The sequence below is a fragment of the Malania oleifera genome, chromosome 11, assembly GCF_029873635.1.
Source record: "Malania oleifera isolate guangnan ecotype guangnan chromosome 11, ASM2987363v1, whole genome shotgun sequence".
Classification (NCBI taxonomy): domain Eukaryota; kingdom Viridiplantae; phylum Streptophyta; class Magnoliopsida; order Santalales; family Ximeniaceae; genus Malania; species Malania oleifera.
In genome coordinates, this window is record NC_080427.1 from 81,449,601 (window position 1) to 81,475,396 (window position 25,796).

The 25,796-nt window shown below is 33.8% G+C and overlaps 1 protein-coding gene across 1 annotated transcript; it reads right to left on the bottom strand.

Annotated features, from left to right (window-relative positions):
• Window positions 1–14,705: 14,705 nt before the first annotated feature.
• On the bottom strand, window positions 14,706–22,063 carry LOC131167604 (laccase-7-like). Its single transcript, XM_058126399.1, has 6 exons — window positions 21,965–22,063; window positions 20,413–20,564; window positions 18,655–18,902; window positions 16,942–17,073; window positions 15,897–16,853; window positions 14,706–14,866 (listed from the first exon to the last, which is right to left on the bottom strand). Exons 1-6 carry the CDS (start codon window positions 22,061–22,063, stop codon window positions 14,730–14,732), a joined length of 1,725 nt encoding a protein of 574 aa, XP_057982382.1. The 3' UTR covers window positions 14,706–14,729.
• Window positions 22,064–25,796: the final 3,733 nt, after the last annotated feature.

Sequence of the window (25,796 nt, forward strand, 5' to 3'; positions counted from 1 at the left end):
TATGTAAGCCCTGTATTGAATGAAATTGTTTGCACTCTCTTAACTAAAGTTTCTGCAAACGATTAAGTAACGTACTCGCTTTTGGGTTTCTGCAAAAGTTAAATAAAAAGGTACTTTCTTATATTAAGATTCTTCTTTTAATCTCAATTTTTTTACTTTCAGCAACCTGCACTCATACACACCACACAATATATATATATATATATATATATATATATATATATATATATATATATATATATATATACAGAATGTAAAATAGTAGAGTAAAAGCGAGACCAAGATTTTTAGCAGGTTCGACTTATCCCTAGCCTACATCTTCGCCTTTGGCCAATACCACCAAAGGATTCCACTAGAACACTCCTCTTCGGGCAGAGCAAACCATTACAAGCGATACCCCACACTTAGACACTCCTTTAATAGGCTAGAGCAACGCCTCTCCAAGTGATGCCCCACACTTGGTCCAACGATCGAATAATCTGGAATCGTCAAAGAACTACAAGACAATAAGAAATAATCCATGTGTACAATAACACTCTCAAAAAAGTAGATTAGTACAAATTAAAAGCACTAATATACTTCAATATTCAAATATCAAAGGAAACAAATTGAAGCTCCAGTAGGATTTCACCAAAAACTTTTCTCCAATTGAGAATTAGCAATTTTAACTCAGTGTAGAATGATTAGCACTTTCAGAAATCTCAGCAAATCAATTGTGCAAGGATGAGAGCAAGAGAGAGCAGCAAGACTTTCAACTATTGAACATATTTTGAATTTCTTGATAAGTTTAATTTGCTAAAACCATATATTTATAGGCTTTCAAAGGTAATTTTTTCCCTAAGATTACTTGAAGTATTTCCCAAGTTTTCATAAATTTTGGGGCACAAGAAACCTTTATTTGGATTTTAAAACATTTAAAAGAAAAATTAGCAGTTAACAGTGTTTAGTAGACTGAAGTTTCGGGTTCATTCTTCTGAAGTACCTTAAAACACTGAAAAATTTAGTCTAGATACAGGGTCAGACGACTAAACTGAGGGTTCAGTCTTCTAAGGTTGTACTGCCTCTTTTGTATACCTTCAGGAAAAACTTCAGTAGACTGAACTTATTCTTCAGTCTTTTGAAGAAATTCTTTAGTTGTCTGAAGTTAAACTTCAGTCTTCTAAGACAACTCTTCAGTTTTCTGGACGTACACCTCAATCATCTGGGTAGACCATTTTTCTAGTTTTTCATTTTAGTTTTCAAAAATTCTTTGCTATCTAGCTTTGATTACTTATAAAATATTTTCCAGGGTTTCAAATTAGGTCTTTAAGTCCATAATTACCCCTAAAGAGCTTCAAAATATTTCATGACATACTTAAACATGAAGTACTTATATTATTGTTCTTAAAGCCTAAAACTCTAGTCTTCAAGTCTTCCATGGTATTTTGCCTTATGTCCCTTTTGACTTGAGCTTGAGTTAGCTTTAATTTTCCACATGCACTTTACTCATGTTGGTGTTGCTTGAGCTTCTTTTGGTTCACTTTTCATATGAATGTGCCTTTTTGAGTCCTTGAGCTTTCCATTGCTTTTCTTTTGAACTTTTTCTTTCCTGAAGCATCACCAGTTAACCAACACATATTAAATCATCCTTTATTTATTATCATCAAAACAATATTGAAAACTCACGTTAGGCCAATAATCTCCCCCTTTTTGATGATGACAAATAAGGCGCAAAGATGAGGGTTCCTTTAAAAAGGCTCTCCTTTACAATAAGCATTCCTTTTAATAATTTTGAAAAGTGATAATATCAAATGTAATAAAGTTCATAGAAAATTTCAACTTAAGCATATGAACACCAAACACGTATATCAAGCATATGTACACACACAATCCATTATATTTCATCATAGCATATGTAGTGTGCTTTTCCTGGTTTAATATTCTTTTTAATCATTCATATATGTTTCAACATGTTTGTTCACATTGTGCTTTAAAAGTCATATTTGCTTCAAGTCATCTTTGCTTACAATATTCTCTCCCCCTTTGACATCATTCAAAAAGAAACGAGGGGTTAAAACAAAATGTCATAATACAAGCAAAGAGTCATAATTTTCAATGATTTTTAGTAATGAACATAAATCATGATATCATTATTTATCAAGTCTTTTCCCCTGAAAGAAATGTATTTTATATTCAATAAATTCAAACTTTCATTCGTGAATTGTAAACTATGTATTCATGAAGATACCAATTGTACTTTTAAATTTATCATGCCATGCTTCAAATATTAATTTATTTCATGTAAGTGCTCATGGAACCAATATCAAGAATAATACCAATATCATATCAAGATTAATACTTCATAATCATGCTCAAATTTGCAATGTATAGTGAGTCATAAATCATCAATATAAGTCAAGTCATTATCATGTCTTTGGCAATATTCAGAATATCAACATTTAGCATGTAAGTATGTAGCATATCAACATATCATATAAGCATGGAGCATATTATTATCATTTGTACTTTGTGCTACAATTTTGCTCAAATTGGTCCCATGTTTCTCAAGTATCTCTCATTTTCAACTATCTCTCATTTTGCTTAAATATATTTTCTTAATCAAAATACATATGCAATAAGCTCAATTTGCTTCAAATTTTCTTTCTTTTGATTTCATATGAATTCTCAAAATTCATATTGCTTTCCAAGTCTTAATACTTTGTTAAACTTTGTATAAATCTTCCTATGATTTTGGCTAATAATGCCTTTCTTTTTTATTTGTCTCAATGTTATAGTCGTCAATAAGCTTTTAAACTCATCTTTAAAATTTTCCATTTCAACTAGTTCAATATCCTTGTATTAAATTAGATTAAGTAGCTTTCTTAATTTCTAAAAGGGAACGACTAATCCTAATATCTTTGGAGTTCTTAGTTTGTGAACTAGGCTTTTAATCTAGGTACCCATACTTTCTTGGGTTCGGATGGTTTAGAAGAAATTGATTCTTTTATTCTCCAAACTTGTCTAATTTTCACATCTTTCCTCTTTAATGGACATTCAAACTTAATGTGTCCTTTCTTCTTATATAGAAAACATGTAGTGTGAGTATAAGCATTAGAAGAGGTGCTAGCATAGTCTTTGGAGGCTTTCATAAAGTACCCAATATAGAGGTTCTTTTTCCTTATATTTTTAACTCCATTGAACCCTATGCCTTCTTTATTCAAAGACATTAATTGTGCACTAATCATTCTATCAATGTTCTCTTTTCCTCTAGTAAAATTGTAAGTTATTTTAGTTTGATCCTCAATTTTTATTTTAAGATCACCAATTTTTGAGTCTAGTATACTTTTATCCTTTTCTTGTAGTTTTACTTGGTCTAAAGACAACTTGCTGATTTTATTTTCTAGTTTAGAAATATATAAGTCTTTTTCTTTATCCATAGAAGTTTTGGACTTTAAATCTTCTAGTTCTTTTATCACTTTCTCATTCTTGCTTTCTAGTCTATTGATTTTTAAATCTTTTTCTCTTTCAGCAAGTCTTAAAGATTCCAACTCTTTCATTACCCCTTCATTCGTATTCTTCAATGATGTATATCTTTTAGTCACATTAACTAAGATCTTATGCACCTTGAATATTTCATTTTGAAGTTCTTCATAAGATGGTATACTTTCATCATTGGATTTGTTAGATGAATCATTGCAAGAATCATTCATTGATTTGGATTAGGAGCTTTCCTCATCGTCCCATGCCATAAAGCAAGCGACCTTTTGGTCACTTGATTCATTGTCTGAACTACTTGTACTTATATTATCCCAAGTAGTGGCTTTCATTGCCTTTTTCCTTTTCTTTTTGAAATCTTTCTTAAGTTGTGGACAATCCGATTTTATATGTCCGACTTTCTTACAATTATAGCATGTTGGAGATTCTGCCTTTGTTTTCTTTTTACTGATTCCCTTTTCTTCTTCTTCATTTGATTTTGAGTTCCAGATTTTTCTTGTAAATTTATTCTTCCTTCTAAGAATTTTTGCAAGTTTCTTGGATATGAAGGCTATGTCATTTTCATCCATCTCTTCTTCATCTTCATCACTAGAGTTTTCTTTTGATGCTTTAATAGCAATGGATTCCTTGGCTTTAGATTTTCCACTTCTTTCATTCATGGCCATTTCATACGTGAGAAGGGATCCTATGAGTTCATCTAGATAAGTATTCTTAAGTTTTTTTCCTTTCTTAATAGCTATGGCTTCTGGTTCCCAAATGGATTGAAGACCTCTAAGAATTTTTCAAATCATTTCATAAGCTTAGTAATTATTTCCTAAGGCAATAAGGGAGTTTATGATGTGAGTGAACCTAGTATACATACTTGTGATAGATTCATCTGGGTTCATTCTAAAAGCTTCATATTCACTAGTAAGCATGTCAATTCTATTATCTCTTACATGAATGGTGCCTTCATAAGTTACTTCTAGTTTGTCCCATATTTCTTTTGCTGTTTTGCAAGTCATGACTCTATTGAACTCATTTATGTCAAGGGCACAATATAAGGCATTGATAGCACTAGAGTTTACTTGTAACATCTTATTATCAATTTCAGTCATGTCCTTTTCTTCCTTAGGAACTTCTTTTCCATTTACTAGTTTTGTAGGGATCAAATCACCATGTGTGACAACCTTCCATGCTTTCCAATCCATGGTTTGAAGGTAGATCCTCATTCTTGTTTCCAAAATGTATAGTTGAGTCCACAAAAGATGGGTGTTCTAGTTGAGGATTGACCTTCTCCAAAAGGAGCTACTCCTACGTGTGCCATCTAGATCTTTATATAGCTACTGATTAAGATTTGCTATAACCCCACTATGATACCAATTGAAAGTTAAGGTGTAGTCCTAAGAGGGAGGGGGGTGAATTTGGTTTTATAAAATTCTTTTAATTCTTTTAACAAATTCTTAAACCACTTGTTAATTTATCAAACACACAACAAAGCTTAGTTAATTTTTCAATCCATAAACCAATACTTCAATACAACACAAGTAAACCAAAACTTAAATAATCAACCAACCAATCAACAACTAAAGTAATCAATCACAAAATACCCAATCAAATATAATTTGCAGCACTTTATCAATTTTTGGCTCAAGGTATTTGGTTGTAGCCCTGTGAATTTATGTAAACTCTGTATTGAATGAAATTGTTTGCACTCTCTTAATTAAGAATTCCGTAAAAGATTAAACAACGTACTCCCTTTTGGGTTTCTGCAAAAAATTAATCAAAACATACTTTATTATATTAAGAATCTTCTTTTAATCTCAGTTTTTTACTTTCAACAACCTACACTCATATACACCACACAATGAGTGAGACTAAGATTTTTACGAGGTTCATCTTATCCCTAACCTATGTCCTCGCCTTTGGCCAACACAACCAAAGGATTCCACTAGAGCACTCTTTTTCGGGCGGATCAAACTGTTACAAGCGATACTCCACGCTTAAACACTCCCTCAATAGGCTAAAGCAACGCCTCTCCAAGCGATACCCCACACTTGGTCCAATGATCCAACAACCTAGAATCGTCAAAGAACTACAAGAAAACAAGAAATAATCCCTGTGTACAATAGCACTCTCACAAGAGAAAATTAGTACAAATTAAAAGAACTAATATACTTAAATATTCAATTATCAAAGGAAACAAATTGAAGCTCAAGTAACATTTCACCAAAAACTTTTCTCCAGTTGAGATTTAGCAATTTGAACTCAATGTAGAATGATCAGCACTTTCAGAAATCTTAGCAAATCAGTTGGACAAGGATGAGAGCAGAGATACTTTCAGCTTATGAACATATTTTGAATTTTTTGGTAAGTTTAATTTGCTAAAACCATATATTTATAGGCTTTCAAAAGTAATTTCGTGTTACCTAAGATTACTTAGAGTATTTCCCAAGTTTTCATAAATTTTGGGGCACAAGAAACCTTTATTTGGATTTTAAAATATTTTTTAAAAAAATTAGCCATTAACAGTGTTTAGTAGACTGAAATTTCGGGTTCAGTCTTCTAAAGTACCTTAAAACACTGAAAAATTTAGTCTAGATACAGGGTCAGACGACTAAACTGAGGGTTCAGTCTTCTAAGGGTATAGCCTCTTCTGTATTCCTTCAGGAAAAACTTTAGCAGACTAAACTTATTCTTCATTCTTCTTAAGAACTTTTTAGTCGACTGAAGTTAAACTTCAGTCTTCTGAGGCAACTCTTTATTCTTTTGGACGTACACCTCAGTCATCTGGGAAGACCATTTTTCTAGTTTTTCATTTTAGTTTTCAAAAATTCTTTACTCTCTTGCTTTGATTACTTATAAAACATTTTACGAGATTTGAAATAAGGTTTCTAAGTCCATAATTACCCCTAAAGAGTTTCAAAATATTTCATGAGATACTTAACATGAAGTACTTACAATATTGTTCTTAGAGCCTAAAACTCTAATCTTCAAGTCTTCCATGATATTTTGCCTTATGTCCCTTTTGACTTGAGCTTGAGTTAGCTTTAAGTTTCCATGTGCACTTTACTCATGTTGGTGTTACTTGAACTTCTTTTGGATCACCTACTTTCTATTGCTTTTCTTTTGAACTTTGTTTTTTCTAAAACATCACCACTTAACCAACACATATTAAATCATCTTTTATTTGTTATCATTAAAACAAGATTGAAAAGCCATGTTAAACCAACAATCAGGATTTTAGTAAGCCATCATTGGAGGATAAAGAAGAATTTGAGGTTTCGTCTCACAACTTGGAGATAGGAATTCCGTGGTTGTTTCCATGATTTTCCTGAGACAAAGGTTTTAGGAAAACCATGGTAAACTATCGTCGGGTTTTGTTTCTAAGTTGTAGGACTTAATCTTAAATTATGATCACAGATATAAGTTGAATGGTTATATAAGGATATTTTATGGTTTCTTAGTTAGATAAGTACACGGATCATGTTATGATATAGGATTCTAAGGTTGTTTTCTGCCCTAATTTCAAAATGGACCCTGGAGGTAACAACTTGAACGCTGGAGGCAGTGGCGATGTGGGAACCTCCAATATAGGTGGATGTGACTCTGATTAGGAACTACATAATGTGGCCCAGCAAGTTATGGCATAAATAGCACGTAATTCTAAGGAACAGGACTGCCCACCAGCTGATCAGGGTTGCACAATCAGGCAGTTTACTCGTATGAATCTTCCAGCTTTCACAGGGGGATCTGACCCAACTATAGAGGAGAATTGGATCAAGGAGATTGAGAAAATACTGACAGTGCTGCACTGCACTAATGAATAAAGAGTTCTCTATGCCATATTCAAGTTGACAGGTGAGGTCGAGCAGTGGTGGATAGCTGTGAAATTATTGGAGGAGCAGAGACCAGTGCTAGTAGCCATGACTTGAAGCTAGTTTATAGAAAGATTCTTTGATCGATACTTCCCCACCACCACTAAAGAAGCTAAGGTGGAGGAGTTTTTGATTTTGACCCAAGGGCACCTGATGGTTCAGCAGTACGTTGTAAAGTTTGTTGAGCTATCCCACTTTGCCCCGTACATGGTTCCAGATGAGGCAAAAAAGGCAAGAAAATTTGAGAGAGGTTTGATACAGGAAATTTATGAGCAGGTGGCATTTTTAAAGGAGTAGGGTTTCTCATAAATAATGGATAAAGGCACCGTAGCAGATGAGCAGGCAGAGGAGTGTTGGCGTGTAGAGTCAAAAGAAGAGGTCCACGTCTCCCGAATTTCAAGTAGGTACTAGCCGAGGCCCATGGAGGAGAGACAGATACAGCAAAGGACAGAGACAAGAGATGGGAAGTCGCGGGTATTAAGGTGATTAGACCTACCCTATTCATCCTAGATGTAATGGAGGACATGTGGGAGGATGTTGTGTAGGAATGAATGTCTACTATCAGTGCGGTAGATCGGGTGACATGGCACGAGACTATCATGCATAGCAAGGCAATGCTCCTAATCCTACACAATTTCGGGGGAATAACTAGGCACCCCGAGGCAACCAATAGAGGAATACGGTGTAGGCGTGGGTTTATGCACTAACACCAAGAGACATAGAGGCGGCCGGCGATGTGGTGACTGGTACTATTATTATGTATTCAATTAAAGCTAATGTTTTATTTGATTTAGGGGCCTGCCATTCATCTATTTCTTGGGTGTATATTAGACTGTGTGGGACAGAACCTCTATTATTAGATGCCGAATTACCCATGGCCACACCAACAGGAGTAGTAGTGGTTTGTGGAAAAGCGCTCAAAGGCTATCAAGGGGATATTCAAGGGAGAGTGCTACCAACCAACCTTGTAATGTTGAATATGCATGAATTTGATGTGATTTTGGGAATAGACTGTCTAGTCGCCAATTATGCCAGCATTGATTGTCATTAGAAGGAGGTAGTATTTAGACCTCCTAGGGAGCAAGAGTATAAATTTGTGGGGTCATGGGTGTGCTCCTCACCACAGCTAGTGTCAGCTATTCAAGCAAGGAAGTTACTCCTGGACAGATGGCACGGGTACATAGCTTGCATAAAGAAGGTGTCAGGGGAAGAATTGAAACTTGTAAATATTCCAGTAGTAAGGGAATTTTTAGATGTTTTTCCAGTGGATTTACCTGGACTGCCTCCTGATCAAGAAATTGAATTTACCATTGACCTACTTCTAGGGATGACATCGGTATCTAAAGCTCCCTATAAAATGGCTCTGACAGGGTTGAAAGAATTAAAAGATCAGCTGTAGGAATTATTATACAAGGGATTTATCAGACCTAGTGTATCGCCTTGGGGAGCACCAATTCTATTCATAAAGAAGAAAGACGGGATGATGAGGATGTGTATTAACTATAAGGAGATAAATAAAATGACAGTTAAGAATAGGTATCCTCTTTCCCGTATTGATGATTTGTTTGATCAGCTTCAAAGAACACATGTCTATTCCAAGATTGATCTTCGATCTGGGTACCATCAGGTGAAAATTAAATCAAAAGATGTTCCGAAAACAGTTTTCCCAACTAAGTATGGCCACTATGAGTTTTTGGTTATGCCTTTCGGACTGACCAATGCTCCTGCAGTATTTATGGATCTAATGAATAGGGTTTTCCATGAGTACCTGGACTAGTTTATGGTGGTTTTCATTGATGATATTCTAGTTTATTTGAAGAGTTCTAATGAGCAAAAAAATCATTTTAGGATGGTGTTACAGGTGTTGAGAGAAAGGAAGTTGTATGCTAAACTCAGAAAGTATGAATTCTAGTTAGAGAAAGTTATATTACTTGGACATGTGATATCTGGGGATGATATCTCTGTAGATCCGAGCAAGATAGAAGTGTTAGTGAATTGGGCGAGACCGAGGAATGTTCAGGAGATCCAAAGTTTCTTAGGTCTGGCAATATACTACCGGCAGTTTGTGGAAAATTTTTCCAAACTATCGGGTCCTCTAAGATGATTAATGAGGAAAATGTGAAGTTTTAGTGGACCAATGATTGTGAGCAAAGTTTTTAGGAACTAAAACAATGACTCATCACTGCTCCAATTTTGATCATTCCATTAGGAAATGATGGTTTGGTGATCTATAGTGACGCGTCTCAGAAGGGGCTAGGGTGTATTCTGATGCAGCAGGGAAAAGTTGTGGCATACGCTTCTCGGTAACTTAAGGAATAGGAGAAGAACTACCCTACACATGATTTAGAGTTGGCAGCAGTGTTGTATGCACTAAAAATCTGGAAACATTACCTGTATGTTGGAAAATGTGAGATATTTACAAATGATAAAAGTTTAAAGTATTTCTTCATGTAGAAAGAGTTGAATATGAGGTAGAGGAGGTGACTGGGATTAATTCAAGATTATGATTGTACCATTAGTTACCACCTAAGGAAGGCTAATGTGGTAGCTGATGCCTTGACTCGGAATTCAGTGAGTGCCTCAGTATCAACATTGGTGGCGCAACATCAGATCAGAATGAATTTAGAAAGACTTGGTGTGGAGCTGGTAGAGGGTAATCACCAAACATTTATTGCTAAACTGGTACTTCAGCCTACTTTACTAGAGAGGATTAAGTTGCTCAGATGAAATACATAATTAGTAAAAATTGTGGATAAAGTACAGAGTGGCCTGGAGATAAATTTTAATATCTCAGATAATGGAACTTTGAGGTATCGTACCAAACTGTGTGTACTTGATGATGCTGAAAATTAAAAAGACCATTTTGGAAAAGGTGCATCGTTCTCTGTATACGCTACATTGTATGAAAATGTATAGAGATTTATAAATATCCTTTTGGTGGAGGAATATGAAGAGAGAAATTGTTGAATATGTAGAACAGTATTTGACATGCTAGTCGGTGAAGGCTAAGCATCAAAGACCGACAGGACCATTGCAACCACTTCACATCTCCGAATAGAAGTGGGAGCACATTTTTATGGATTTCTTCATAGGTTTACCACCGAAACTTCATGGATAGGACGCCATTTGGGTAGTCATTAATCGATTGACGAAGACTGCCCATTTTTTTCCCATCAAAGTTAACTACTCTATGAGTAGATTGGCAGAGCTGTATATACAGGAGATAGTTAGACTACATGGCGTGCCAGCGTCCATCGTTTCTAATTGGGACCCATGGTTCACATCTCACTTCTAGAAGAGTTTACAAGAAGCCTTGGGATCTCAGTTGAAATTCAGTACAACATTTCATCCTCGGACCGATGGATAGACCAAGAGGACCATAAAAATACTAGAAGATATGTTGCGAGCTTGTGTGTTAGATTTTGGAAGTAGGTGGATTCGGTATCAACCATTGGTGGAATTTTCTTATAACAATATTCAGACTGCATGGCATGCCAACGTCCATCGTTTCTGATTGGGACCTACGGTTCACATCTCAATTCTAGAAGAGATTACAAGAAGCCTTGGGATCTCAATTGACATTCAGTACAAATTTCATCCTCACACCAATGGACAGACAGAGAGGACCATACAAATTCTAGAAGATATGTTGCAGGCTTGTATGTTAGATTTTGGAAGCAGCTGGATTCAGTATCTACCATTGGTGGAATTTGCTTATAATAATAGGTATCAGACCAGTATTGAAATGGCACCGTATGAAGCATTATATGGTCGAAGGTGCCAAACTCCACTATATTGGGATGAAGTGGGTGAAAGACAGATTTTGGGACCAGAGATTGTACAACGGACTTCTAAGAAAATCAAGCTTATTCAAGAAAGAATTAAACTAGCTCAGAGTTGAAGGAAAAGTTACATAGACACTTGACGAAGGAACCTAGAATTTGGTTTAGGAGACCATGTGTTCTTAAAAATTGCACCGATGAAAGGAGTGATAAGATTAGGTAAGAATAGTAAGCTAAGCCCTAGGTATATTGTGGTGTTTGAGGTATAGAAAAAAATCAGTCCAGATGCCTATAGGTTAGCATTACCCCCAACGTTATCCAGAATTCACGATGTATTTCATGTTTTTATGTTGAAGAAATAAGTCTCAGATCAATCATATATAATAAGTTATGAGGCACTGGAGATTGAAGATACTCTATCATATAATGGAGTTCCAGTTCAGATCCTAGATTATAAAGAGCAAGAATTGCTCACCAAAAAGATTCCACTAGTAAAAGTACTATAGAGGAACCATGCATTTGAGGAAGCCTCATGGGAACCAGAGGAGGAAATGCGTCAAAAGTACCCATATTTATTTAGTGAGGCCTAGAATTAGCCAGAAAAGGAATGGTTCAGGTAAGGATTCGTTGTATGTAAGTAGGTTTTTGTGCAGGTTAATTAGTTGAATGTAATTAATTGTAAATTGGAATGTAATGATTTTTGTGTTAAGTGGTTTTTGGAGAGTTCTGATTTGGTTATTGTAATCTCCCAGAACTGTATATGTAACCACGGTACTCCTCCGCCATAAGTTAAGGTAATTAATAAATATTCAGTGGTTTGTTTTTCAATTGATGGTATAAGTGTTGATTAGCAAATTTTGAGGACAAATTTTTTGTAAAAAGGGGAGAATGTAGACACCCGAAAAATAGTAATAATAAAAATAATAAAGAAAGGAGGAAATTTAGTGTGGCACAGGCCAAACTGTCGACAGTTTTGGATGAGCTCAGAAAATTATCGACAATTTTGAGTTACCAAGGGAAAGTAAGGGTAAAACGGTGAGAATGGTTTAGTTAAAAGGCCAAACCATCAACAGTTTCTGGAAAACCGTCGACAATTTTCCCTTGTGCAAAAAGCCTGTAAAAGGGGATCAAGTCATTTTTTTTTTAGAAATATTATAAACCCCCCCTCTCTCTCTCTCTCTCTCTCTCTCTCTCTCTCTCTCTCTCTTTCTCTTCATTTTCTCTCTCGTTTTAAGCCCAAATCAAAGGATAAACAACATTTCAAGATCCCAATGATGATTCTCCATAGTTTAATCGGAGTGGTTTCGTAGTTCAGACATTCCAAGCACCACTTTAAAACTAGGGTAAGGAAGATGTTTTTCAAGTTTAGTTAGTTATTGGAAGTGTGTGGGCTTGGGAGTATTAAAATGGTTATTAATCTGGGGTTGAGTTGATTAAATTAGGGTTTATGGATATAGGATTTTGTGCAAACGCCGCAAGGACGCTTTTAGGATCCTTGTAGGCATTTTTTTTTTTTTTTTTTTCAGAAATCAAGTAAGGGCATAGATTATGTCAAGTATTTTTAGAAAAGTTACTGGTTAAAATGCAGTATTTGATTATAAAAATTATATATGTGATTTTTCTGGATATTCAGGCATATAGGAAGGATATTTGTGAATTAATATATGTTTTGGGAAATTTGATATTTGAACTGAGTAACCCTAGAAGGAGATTTAATATTATTTTACCGTAAAATATGTTTTCTTCCCCCCAGACAGTTAGTCTATTATAGTGTAACACTCACTCGTGTGGCATGAGTATGAATATTTTACAGAATGTATATACAGACTAGAATATTTTATGATTATAGAGAACAAGTGCTGTTTGATAATGATTTTTTTTTTTAGAAATGATATAAACATTACAGAAAATATGATATTATACAGTATATTATTTCAACTCAGTTGGCCTAGTGCCATGATAGTTCAGCCGACCACCTAGTGTCGTGACAGTTCAGCCGGCCTAGTGCCGCAACAGTTCAGCCGACCCAGTGCCGTGATAGTTTAGTTGGCTTTATGCTATGATTAGCTATGATATAACAATTTATTTTGAAATTATGATATAACAGTTTATTTAGAAATCATGATATGACATATTTTACACAGAAACATGAAAATGTGTTATGTTACAATTATATTATGAAATGTATTATATGATAACAGAACCCTTATGAATTAGTTTAGTCTTAGAGCACGTTACCGTAGCTATTATGTCAAATTAGTGCCACCACACGTCTCAGATAGAGTGTTGGTGATTGGATAGTCAATTAAGCCCAGAGAATAGTAGTGTGCCCCCCTAGCAGTCCGAACGAGGCTGGGTAGGCCAATCGCACTTACAGACAAGTCAGTTTTGGCATAGCGTGGTAGGCCAACCATTTCTATGTCTTGCCTATGGGCTACACAACCCAATTATACGGGGGTAATACATGATATCAACTAGTTATCCATCTAGGAGAAAAAAATCAATATTATAAAGATATAGCAGATGATTTACATGTTTATGGAAATTTATTATGATATAGTATGCTTATGATGAAAAGTATGATTCCACCATGCTTATATAAGTATGAGTACAAATTTCCATGATTTATCAGTTACAATTTATTATATTATAGTTAAATTACTTGCAATATATGTTTATAACACACTAGAACTCATGTTGCTTCACTGTGATAATAATTCATCCAAACTTACTGAGAGGTGTCTCACCTATGACTTCAACGGTTTTAGGAAATCCATACAAACAAGTGGAGCGAGCTCTGAGGTAGAGGAGGTTTTGGTACTGTCCTAGTTTCAGGGTAAGTGGTTGAATAAGGAGATATGTTTTGTGTAATCCTTAAGATGTTTTATAGATTTTTGGGGACGTACATGTATATTTTTGGAGACAGTAGAATTTTGGTATTGTATATGAGGTTCAAGTACGTCATGTTTTTTATTGCATGGATAATATGTATTTATGACAGGGTCCGGGTTGACATTGTGGATATTATATTTGGTATTAGAGCATTTTTATATCTTAGTAGTATAATTTTCGGGTCGTGACAATATTAGTGATGGTTATTAACCGTCATTAATACTTGAACTTTAATGACAATTTTGAATCCAGAACATGTAAATTTTATAGTGACGATTTTGAGCTTTTAGTGGCGGCATAGAACCGTCACTAATACTGCACTTTTAGTGAAAGTTTATGAATTTGTTACTTATGAGTATTAGTAACTGAAGATTTGACGACTAATTTCAAATCGTCACTAATACTGATTGAACTGTCACTAATATGTATTAGTCAGGGTTTTGTATTATTAGTGACGGTTTGAAACCGTCACTAATAATCTTATTTTTTGTAGTGCACATCACATTAAAATACGCTTCATGAATACTTTAAAAAATTCATAAATAAAAGACTTTGAAAACTCATAAAATCGATTATTTTAGAAAATATTTCAACGTGTGTCATCAAACAAAACATAAGGATTTCACACCTACATAGCTAGGTCTTTTAGGTGTGGGACCATTATTGTGTCTATCAAAGAAACATTCCAAGACAATTGCCTCCATTCTTGAGATCAATGGTTTTGTCATGCTTCACAAGAGGGAAGATCTTTGGGAGGTGGAGGCAGTGTCGAAGCATTGGTGCCTCCATTCTTGACAATGAATACACCAGCTAATCCCCAAGGCAAGTGAGAGTCTAAATGGCAATGCACCAGCCATGAACCTGTACAACTCATATTTTCATAAACCAAATTAAGGGAAACAACAGTAATATATTAATATTAATTAGTTAATCAATCAATCAATCCGCAAGTCACAATGAAGTTAAGATGTGTACTTTTTTGCCCCTCACTCATCATCAAACTTGTAATTATGGACAATATGTTTTGATATGATGTCTAATTTTTAATATTCTTAAAAATAATTTTTTGAAATCTAAATTAAATCTTATGAAATATATATATATATATATATATGCACATATTTAAAAATTTTTATTTTAAGTTAAATATATAATTATGTGATAAATTAAATTAAGTTATGCTCAAGTTTTATTGACAACAAAAATGCATACATCGGACTTTGGACGGATGGGGCATGAAATTATAAGTTCATCTTGATATTGGTAAACGAAATCTATTTTAATATTTGTACTCTTAATTGATACAATTAATGACTTTTACTTACTGATTTTCTGCAATTTTTTTTTCTCATTCTATTCAAATCTAAAATTATTAGCAAATATTTCTTACATGTGTAAAATATTGAATTAGCATTACATGTGGTATCATTATTATTTGTTATGAGTGCAATTCTAAAAAATCTCAAGACGTTTATTCATGATCTTATTATACAAGTCTTGAATGAGCGAGCCGGAAAATATAAGGATAGAGGGGTCTTTCCCTAATTCCTTCTCTTCCATAATCATTGAATTGAATTAATTGTCAATTTTAATTAACTAAATTTGATAAGTATAAACTTTAATTATACAAATTAAAAGTATAGGAATTGAAATGGTTTTTTTTTTTTATTAAATTTAATAAGTATAAATTTTAATTATGCAAATTAAAAGCATAGGAATTAAAATAGTTTTTTTATTAATAATATGAAAACTAACTTATTATTTTTGTTGGTGACAAGAGAGGGGTTTGGGAAGGGATAAATGATAGATGGTTATCTTCCATTATATATCTCAAATTAAATGAATTAAAAACTAAAATGCATAAAAAGAATGCAAGAAAGTAAAAAGTCACCTGGATTATTTGCTCGAAATCTGATGACAGCCCATCCTCCAGCCGGAACACCGATGGTGTTACGAATCTGCGGATCCTTCAAGTTGAACTTGACGGGGTCATTTTCCGGATCGTAATTTCCAAACCCCTGAGCCATCACATGGAAGTCAAAGCCATGGATGTGCATAGGGTGGTTTTCTATGGTAACCAAGGCAGTGTTTTGCCACACAATCTCGATCGTCGAGTTAAACTCGAACTCCTTGACGATCGTGGATTTATTGGTCATGAGCAATGACCTATCCAAGCTAAGGCTGGTATTGGTGTAGTCAAAGATCCTCAGGGGTTGACTAGGGAAACCCACGTCATAGGCCCCACTGAGTCCATAAAAGTGGGCTTCTAGTATTGACTGTCGACTGGGAAACACAAACGAAATATTGTTCATGCTCGCCGCCAATCTTTGCCCGAAAGGGCCTTCACACGTGGCATTCTCCCCGCACGGGTAGAGGCCGAATCCGAAGGCAATGAACATGTGGTGGTCCACGTGGGTGGGGACGGGATACCGAAACGGTGCCGTTAAAAGCGCGGTCAGGTTGCTGTAAAACCTGTGGGCGGTGGCTGTGTCGTTGTAGTCAGGAAGGCGAGGCATCGGCGGGGTTGATGGGGCGTCGTTTGCGCCGTCGTAGACGAGTCTGGCCCTGGTGGTGGTATTATCTATGGGGACGCCGGCGGCGCTGGCGTAAGCTCTGGCTGCCATGTAGTAAGTTCCTGGCGATTGGTCGGCTATGAGGAGAACGTCAGTGGTCTGGCCAGGGGCCACGAGGATGACGTCTGTTTTGCATGGGTTGGTATAGGAAGAGTCGACGGCGACAACTGTAAAGCTGTGATGGGCTATCATGAAGAAGAGCTGGTTATTGAGTGCAGCATTGATAATACGTAGCAGATACGTCTTTCCTTGCACCACTTTGAGCTCATATGTTTCTGAACAAAATCATTATTAATGGACAGTGCATGGTAAGACGACGTCACTTAATGAGTTATTGAATAATTACTTGATATAGTTACACACCATTTTGGGAGGTGCAAGGATAGAGATCGCCTGGGAGGCCATTAATGGTGAAGGCATCAGAATTATTAAATCCGCCGCCAGTAGCAAGTCCTTCCATCTCCACATCCACAACATTAGCATTCCACCACTCCCCTACAGTCGAGAGTTCATACAATAGTTGCTTGAAAAACAGATGATTCTGACAGCCATTATTACTGTCATCCTCATAATCAAGGGCAAGTTTTATGGTAAATCTTAGGACAAAATACATAATTTGACAAAAAGATAATATTTTTCTCTCAAATTTAAAAAATTCTAAAAATCTGTTCTAAAATTTGTCAAAAAAAATATAAACTTACCCTTATATTCTGAAAAAAGATGATTTTTTTTAATAGAGGTTTACATCTTTTAGCAAACCTAGGAGTGGTATGTGGTATTTTTAAAACATCAGGCAGGTTTGTATCGTTTTTGACAAATCTCATGAGAGGTTTTTTAGATTTTTGAAATCTTAGGAAAAGTCTCTGTCCTTTTCTTAAATCTCACGAAGATGAGTGTCTTTATCCTAAATTTTGTTATTTTGTACTACTTTTATTTATAAATAAAATTCAAAACACACGCTTTGAATTTTTTTAAAATGAAACTTCATTCAATGACAACTATGCACCAAATAGTCATAAGTTTTTTATAACAATCAAAAAACTTCTATAATTATTTTCTCATTTTTTTTAAAAGGTAACCTTGGTCCCTTATGATTATCTTGTTGACAAAAACAACCCTCCATTTAATTCATCCAACAAAATGATTTGAGATGGGATTTTGATAGCTATTAGGAACATAAAGGTGTAATGTCATATCAATTCTTCGATTTTATCCTTCACTAAATTTTAGACCAATTGATATCATCATCTCCACATGTTAACCATGTTCAGTTAACCATGTTCAGTAATGCAACATGTTATGCATGTTTAAACATTATTTACTAGTTAACAATCCACATCAATAAAAATATCTATTCATCAATGTATTTACAATTTATGGACTCATATGTCCAGTTGGAATACTGCTCCAAATAATGCCCTGAGATCCTAGTAAAAATGTAGAATGCATGACTTGTTTCAACTAGATCTCAATTTTCATTATTATTACAATCATTCTCATGAAGGGGAGCGTAGGAGCAATGATAAGGTTGCCCCCATTTGACTTAGCTGGCCACAAGTTTGAGGCATGAAAATAGTCTCTTACAAAAATATAAAGTAAAGTTGCATACTATAAACCCACTATGATCCGTCCCTTCCTTAGATTCCACATACGCAGGAGTTTTGTGCACCGGACTGTCATTTTTATTATAATCATCCTCATAATCATGAACCTATTTTTTTTTTTTTTTTTAAATTTATTCCTTTTTACTTTAACTTTAACCAGGTGATCATATGATTATCATTAATTTGATTATCTCTCTATTTTAATTAAGTCAATAGTTTAGATCTGTGACATCTATATATGGTGTTTGTTAATTATTTAGCTAACATTCCACATTCATAAACAATTCATCCTTGTATTATGATGCTCGAATCTCACCATCATGTGTTATCTAGTTTGAATGCTATCTAAAACACATGATCAAACATTGCTAACATTGTATTTAACAAATTAATTAACTGTGAAAATGTAGATATAGATTTAAGTAATGACGTAATACCCGCAACAATGAGGATGAATAAGAGTGTGGCTTACCTAAGGCAATGACAACTTCCTCATATGGAGTAACATTATAAGCGTATGGTCGGCCTCCTTTTGGGCGGATGATGAATGCCCCATACAACGTTGCTCGCAACCATTGATGGTGGGCATGCCACCACATGGTTCCCTCTTGCTCTCTGATTGTAAATTTGTATGTGTAGTTATTTCCAGGTAGTATTGGACATTGAGTTACATAAGTTGCTCCATCAGCCCAACAACTTAATAATTGATGAATTCCATGCCTAAAATGTTTGATTCATTATAGATTTAAACAACAAAAATAACATGATAATAATGATGATTATGATGATGATGCCGAACGATGACAATGATGATGATGATGATGATGACGTTGGTGATGATGATGATGATAGAATGGGTCATGCAACAAGGAGATGGAGATTAAATAAAAATGTTTAACCACTCATTAGCCTTAATATTTTAAGTTTAATGTATTAAAGTGACAAATTTACCTAGTCTCACTCTACAAACCCTCATTCATTTTACATAGAAGATGAAAGAAAAAAGAAAGAAATGAAAGGTTGTTATTTTAGTGTTTTTGTTTAGTTTAGTTTTTTTTTTTTTTTTTTTTAATTTTTTAAGTGCAAATAACAAGTTTTAATATTTTAACATAATAAATGTTTACAAATACATCAAAGAAGAAATTAAAAGTGTAGTCCACCCTTAATGCTCTCCAAACTCCCTCAAGATCAAATTCCTTAATAGGTTGGATTGGGCTCAAGTGCTATGTTCTAGCCTTAAGTTTTTAGCTAGTCACTTTGCACTAATCTTCCATGCATGTGGTTAGGCTATTTTTTTCAACGACAATATCTTCTTTTCTCAACGTACCTTTTGAATTATTTAGTTCATGTGTTTCTGATAATTTAATTGGATGAATAAATTTTATATATATTTTGTGTCAATTACTAGCATATTTCCCTCATTAAGAAAAGTGAAAATACAAATGGACTAATGATAAAAGACCTGAAAAAATATTTATGATTTATATGATCCCATGATCATTTGAATGGAGAAAGACAATCCAATTTGTTAAGGGTTATTAGAATGTTCAAGTGACAAATTTCAACCATGGAGGTTTCAAGTTTGAATCTTATCAATGTGAAAATGATATGGTGGAAAGGAAATAGATACTTCTCCCATTGTGTACCGAAGCTTAGTGTGTGGACTTCCAATGAAACTATAGAAAAAAGGAAAAAAAAAAAAAAAAAAAAGAATCAATGCAATTTGAGAAATGGATAGTTCTTTATTTATTATTTTCACCTCTCATTAAAAATTTTACCAAGTTATCTCCTTGGAGATATTCAATGGTTAAGGCATGATACTTCCAGGGTTTCATGCTACAATTTCATATATAAATCTATGGAATTATTATTAAAACATCTTTAAAAAAAGTTATTTCTCTTTTATTTTATAAACACTCCTTCTAGATAAACACTAATCATATGATAGTAAAACAAGGCATTTTGGGATTTGAAGCTAATCTAAGTTAGTTTATGGTAGTTAGAGAAAGTCTGAGAGAGAGAAAGAGAGAGAGAGAGAGTTTTGCTATTCATCATAACAAAATGAATCATGAAATGATTTTTCACAAGTAATTTGATATTTTTTTATGTTAGTTGACTTTATTCCAAAAAGTACAAAAAATATAAGTTGTCTATGGAAAAATATTCTTGTGATAAATTTCCTACAATGAAGAAATTTTTATTGAAAAAGTATTTCATATGAGGAATTTACCAGTGAATGGTCAGCTCGTAAGGTGAATCATTAAGAACATGGAGAATAATGGCATCACCCTCTCGAGCTTCTATGATTGGACCAGGTAGACTTTTATTTACCACAGGAATTAGTTGTTCACTGCACAGTCGACTCATATTCATGATCGAAACCTGCTCCACAATCACAAATAATAATAATAATAATAATAATAATAATAATAATGGAAACATTAATACATGAAAAGTGAAATAATTTTATGCTTATTAATGTTCAGCTATGATATTTTTAGTTATGCCATTATGTTTATTGTTACATATACATACCGCAAAAGATAGAATTTTAGACTTATGTTAGAGGTTTTAAGTTTAAATTTTCAAAAGAATAAAAAAAAGATACAATGGGAAAAATGGGAGAATTGCATATCTAAGTCCCAATTTATATCCAAATGGATAAAACAAAAAAAACATAGACAAAATCAACAAAGATATTTTCAGTTATAACTTCACACTGCCACAAATGTTCAATTGACTTTCATGTATCTAATTATATACATTTTAACTTCTATGTATGCAATTGTTGAGAAAAATTGCCATTCGAAATTTTCAAGCTACTCTTGGGTCCTAGAAAGAAGGATGGAAGGAATTGAAAATAATAGTAAATATAATACAATTGTCTTTGGGAGTATGAATTTGATTCATTGGATTTGGATTTGAGTGAATTTAGATAAATTTCAATATAATTTTATATTACAGCTTATCCAAATCTAATACAAATTCAAATATAAAGCCTCTCTAGACACGAGGAGCGAGTTGTTGCTTAGCTAGTTAATTTATTACATCTTGTCTTAATTTAGTACGTTAATATTAAGCCATCTTTATATATACTGGGAAACCACTCCCTAAAGCTCAAACAAAATTTTAAATTTTCTTTTTATAATAATAGAGCAGTCTTGTAGTAAACTAAATTGGCTATTTCTACGTCAAATAGTGCAATAAAAGCGAACTTGTGACATTGGAGATCCCAAGGTCACAAGTTCGATTCCCCCTTGAGATATTATGTCGGTGAATTACCAGGAGTGTGTCAATGGACGAGTGGCTTTCACCTCCTCAAGTTTGGTGCTGCATCATAGTGTCCAATGTGGTGCGATTATGGCTGGAGTCCCCGGATCATAAAAAAAAAAAAAAAAAAACAATGCAATAATGCATTCATTATGCACGGTTATTACTTGAATGAGTACTCAATCTCCAAAGCATCTGACGGCCCTAGTGTCAAATTTGAGAAATAGTTCCTCTAATGTATTTCTCTCTAACCTTGTTAAAAATAAGGAGATGTATAACGACAATATATATTAATTATAATACTCTAAATTAATTGTTCAAGTGGTAAGAGAGACTTGTGGCTTTAGTAACTCCAAGGTCACGGTTTCGATTCCTCTTTAAGATAATAATAATAATAATAATAATGAAATAATTCAACCCTTCAACCCATAAACTCAACTCTTTGAGCCCCTCAAATCAGTAATTAGTAATGAAAACAGAAATTAAAAAGACTATATATATAGAGAGAGTACGTGGAGCGTGTCTTCGATGACTCTGGCAGAAACCATGGAAGAAGCAATGAGAGCGGAAGCGTATGCAACTGCAACCAAAAACACATGAGTACGTGTCATATTGCTTGTTGAAAGCCCGGAAGAGGAATGTAGACAAACTGTGTGACAGATGGATGGAGATGATATCGTAGAGATGAGAGAAGAAGGGGATGAGGAGCCTCCATTTTTATAGAAGACTAATAATGCATGTGGAAAATAATGAAAAATTCCATTTCAGAATTAACTTGGTAGCTACCAAAGTTTATGGAAAAAAGTCACCAAAATATGTTTGTCCCCTGGCATGCTCAACGATCCACGTGCCATGTACCGATACATGCTGCATCAATTGCATTCATTCATCCCCAAAAAAATATATATATCTTTGGTCCCAATCATACATCAAAACATTCGGCACACCGCGCGTTAATTAACCAAGTTCCAGAACTTTAACCTACAAACATGCTTACATATATATATAAAAGCCTTTTGTAGAACTTTAACCTATAATTTTATCCGACACATTAGCCAAAGCTTAGACTACTCATGTGCCTCATGAATCTATATTTTCTGGGACCCTTGAACGACTTTGAACAATTTCCTGTGACGACTTCGTAGAAATCTCGGTTGTTGAAGAAGGTGACTTTGGAGAGGTGATGAGAGAGGCGTTGCCAATTCCATTGCAAAAAGAGGAAGAAAGAAAAAAAAAGTCATTGTAGTTATTGATGGCATAAAGACCAAGATCAATTGTGGCAGTCCTAATCATTATCAGAAAGCTACGAAGGGAGATGGCCGTGGGAAATGATCTACTTGTTAATGCCACCAACTCAGCCTAACCACAAAACTGGGAATTTTTTTTTAGTAATAACAAATTTTTTTTCCACCAAAAAAAAAAAAAAACTTTTGTCCATCTATATTTGTATAAAGGTATTTTTGGAGTTGAAGGATCTTTTATTCATTAAAATTTAATATTTTTTGTTTGAAAGGAAAGTTAGAATTTATTGATGGAATAGAACGTATAAAGAGAGAGACTGCAAATTAAAACTAGGGGCTAAAATGCTGCCCATAGAATGAAATTACAACGGTGGAAGTGGGAAAAAAAGGTTAAATCTGTCCAAATATTGAAGCCTTCTCTTCTTTTAAGGAGCAATTCCATTAAAATTTTTAACCATTGATTAGATGGAATGAGGATATTTAATATTATAAATAGTTAAAGGCAGTTATGTAGTGATTCTTTTAGTTAAAGGGAGAATCGTGCAATTAACTTTTAATAGAAGGAAATTTGATGCATTTTAACTATATATATATATATATATATATAAAATTTGTTTATTCATACTTAATAACAGCTTAAGTTGACCATCTAAATGTTACCAAAAAACTAAAGGAAAAAATAGAGAGAGAGAGAGAGAGAAAAAAAAAAAAACTATGGATGAAAAATTAAAAAATAATAAAAAAGCGATGGATAAAGTTAAGATATGATCACAGTCTCACTTTTGTTAGGCAAACATGCTCTCTCTCTCCCACATAGAAAATGAAAGAAAGGGGGAAATAAAGGAAAATAAAAGGTTTCTTTTTTGAAATCGACGATTTTTGACTCAAGCTGAACATGAAAACAAAAGAATGGGAAAAAAATAAATAAAAAGTTTTTTCATTTGAATTCGACGAGTTTTTACTCAGGCTGAACAACCTAAGTGCTAGCTAGTTCTCATGCACCATCCAATTTCGCACTCCGATTTTCTCTGCATTTTATTCTCAAACTCCAACTTCTTGTGCATATACGGGTATCTAGTAGTCAATTCTTATATATATATTAATCAGTGCAACAACAATTTAGGTTAATTAGATAGGGGACATTCCCATACCTAGAGTATATGACTTTTATACACACACACACACACACACATACATTCACTACAAAAAAAAAAGATTTTTAGTGACGAAAGTATTAGTGACGGTTTCTAAAAACCGTCACTAATAAGACACTTTTAGTGATGAAATTGAAACTTTTACTAATCCTTTCGTCACTAAAACCCAATTTTTCTACGCAAACCATCGCTAGAAACCACTTTTTGCACAACACCTGTCCTAAGAAAATGCTAATGATGCTTTTTAGGGTATTAGTTAGTGATGACTTGAAAGTATCACAAAATGCCACTTATTAGTGATGACTAAATAACAGTCACTAATAGAATTATATTAGTCGCGGTTTTATAAGTCATTACTAATAATGCATGTTGACTATAAAAAAGTCAACAATATTAATGACGGTTCTTAGGAATCGTCACTAAAAATGCATTATTAGTCACGGTTCTTATAAACAATCACTAATAGTTCTTTATTCGTAACGATTTACGCAACTGTCACTAATAATACTTTTGTTGATTGGGGAAAAGTCAACAATATTAGTGACAGTTTATTAGAACCGTTAGTAATAGTCTATTATTAGTGACGAATTTGCTAAACTGTCACTAATAGTGCTTTTATTTAAAAAATATAAAAATTATTTGTTTAACAATATATATATATATATATATATATATATATATATATATTTCCCCAATTAGGAAGTCCCAGTTAATTTCATCATCTGTAGATTGAAGATTTTTCCAATTTCTTTAAGACAAACTTTGTAGTATTATGCCAATTAGGTTTCATGGAAGCATTACTCATTTTTAGCTTTTTCAATGAATTAAGTCCTCAAGATCTTTTCTCCCTTTTCGTAATAGAAGCAACGATGTCTTTTTAATTTGAAAGAAAGATCTATATGTCTGGGCATGGACTAGGATTGTTCTAAATATAGTGGATGGAAAAAATGGAAGATCAAGCTGTCATTGATCAATAGTGAATATTGGTTGAAAATATTCTTTAAATTTAAACTTTTTCAAGTTTATACCTTTTGGAATGACCATGTACAGACCAAGGAAGGTGCGGTGAAGCTATGCAATAATGATTGGACTGATTATTTAATTGCAATAAAGTTTAAGAGATCTTTTGAAGCTGTTTGTCACGTACGGTAAAAGGAATGGGATGCACAAAAGAAAAACAATGCGCTCTGTTCAAATGTCTGTGCATATATGGGTAGGTTTCTCATGAAGATGATTACAATTTAGCAGGGCCAGTAAGCTAAGAGGCTATATATCTTTGTAGCATGAAGTGGATAGATAATTAAAAAGAGAGCATGTCCCAGGTTTCTTGCAAGCAGAGCCCTTACCCATCATATTATATAGCTTTTCCCCCAATTAGAAAGTCCCATGTTGGCCTAACAAGGCTTACAAAACTTATATTGATGATAACAAATCAAGGTATTTAACATGTTTTGGTTAAAGTGGGGATGTTTCAAGAATCAAGCATATGAGTTCAAGATCAAGTGATCACAAGCTGAATTGAATGTTTACATTCCAAAGACAAGTGGTCAAATGAAAGCTTAAATGATCAAAGATATATCAATTTGATGCAAGCTTAAAGAATATTGAAGCTCAAGGTCAAGATGGACTCAAAGAAAGACATACACGAAGACTTCGTATTTAGATTGTTTTTAAGTTGTAAAGTCTTATGTAAGTACTTCAATTAAAAGTTAATATGGATGCTTTGAAGCTCATTAGGATTAACTATTGACTTAGAGACCAAATTTTGAAAAACCCCGAAAAATATCTTCAAAATTCTCAAAGTAATTTGGCAAGTAAAAGCTCACAAAAGTTTTTGGAAACAAACTATATAAAAGCATGAATTTTTATCTGTCTAGACGACTGATGCATTCTTGTTAGGCAACTGACATTTATGCTGAATTAATTTGAGAAGACAAAATAGGCCCAGT

What these genes read in the sequence shown, in the direction of transcription:
- LOC131167604 (XM_058126399.1), bottom strand. Translation starts at nt 22,063, where the DNA reads ATGACACGTACTCATGTGTTTTTGGTTGCAGTTGCATACGCTTCCGCT. An exon ending in TCATCGAAGACACGCTCCAC is followed by an intron (nt 20,565 to 21,964) that starts GTACTCTCTCTA and finishes ATTGTGGAGCAG; the next exon opens with GTTTCGATCATGAATATGAG. An exon ending in GGAAGTTGTCATTGCCTTAG is followed by an intron (nt 17,074 to 18,654) that starts GTAAGCCACACT and finishes TCTCGACTGTAG; the next exon opens with GGGAGTGGTGGAATGCTAAT.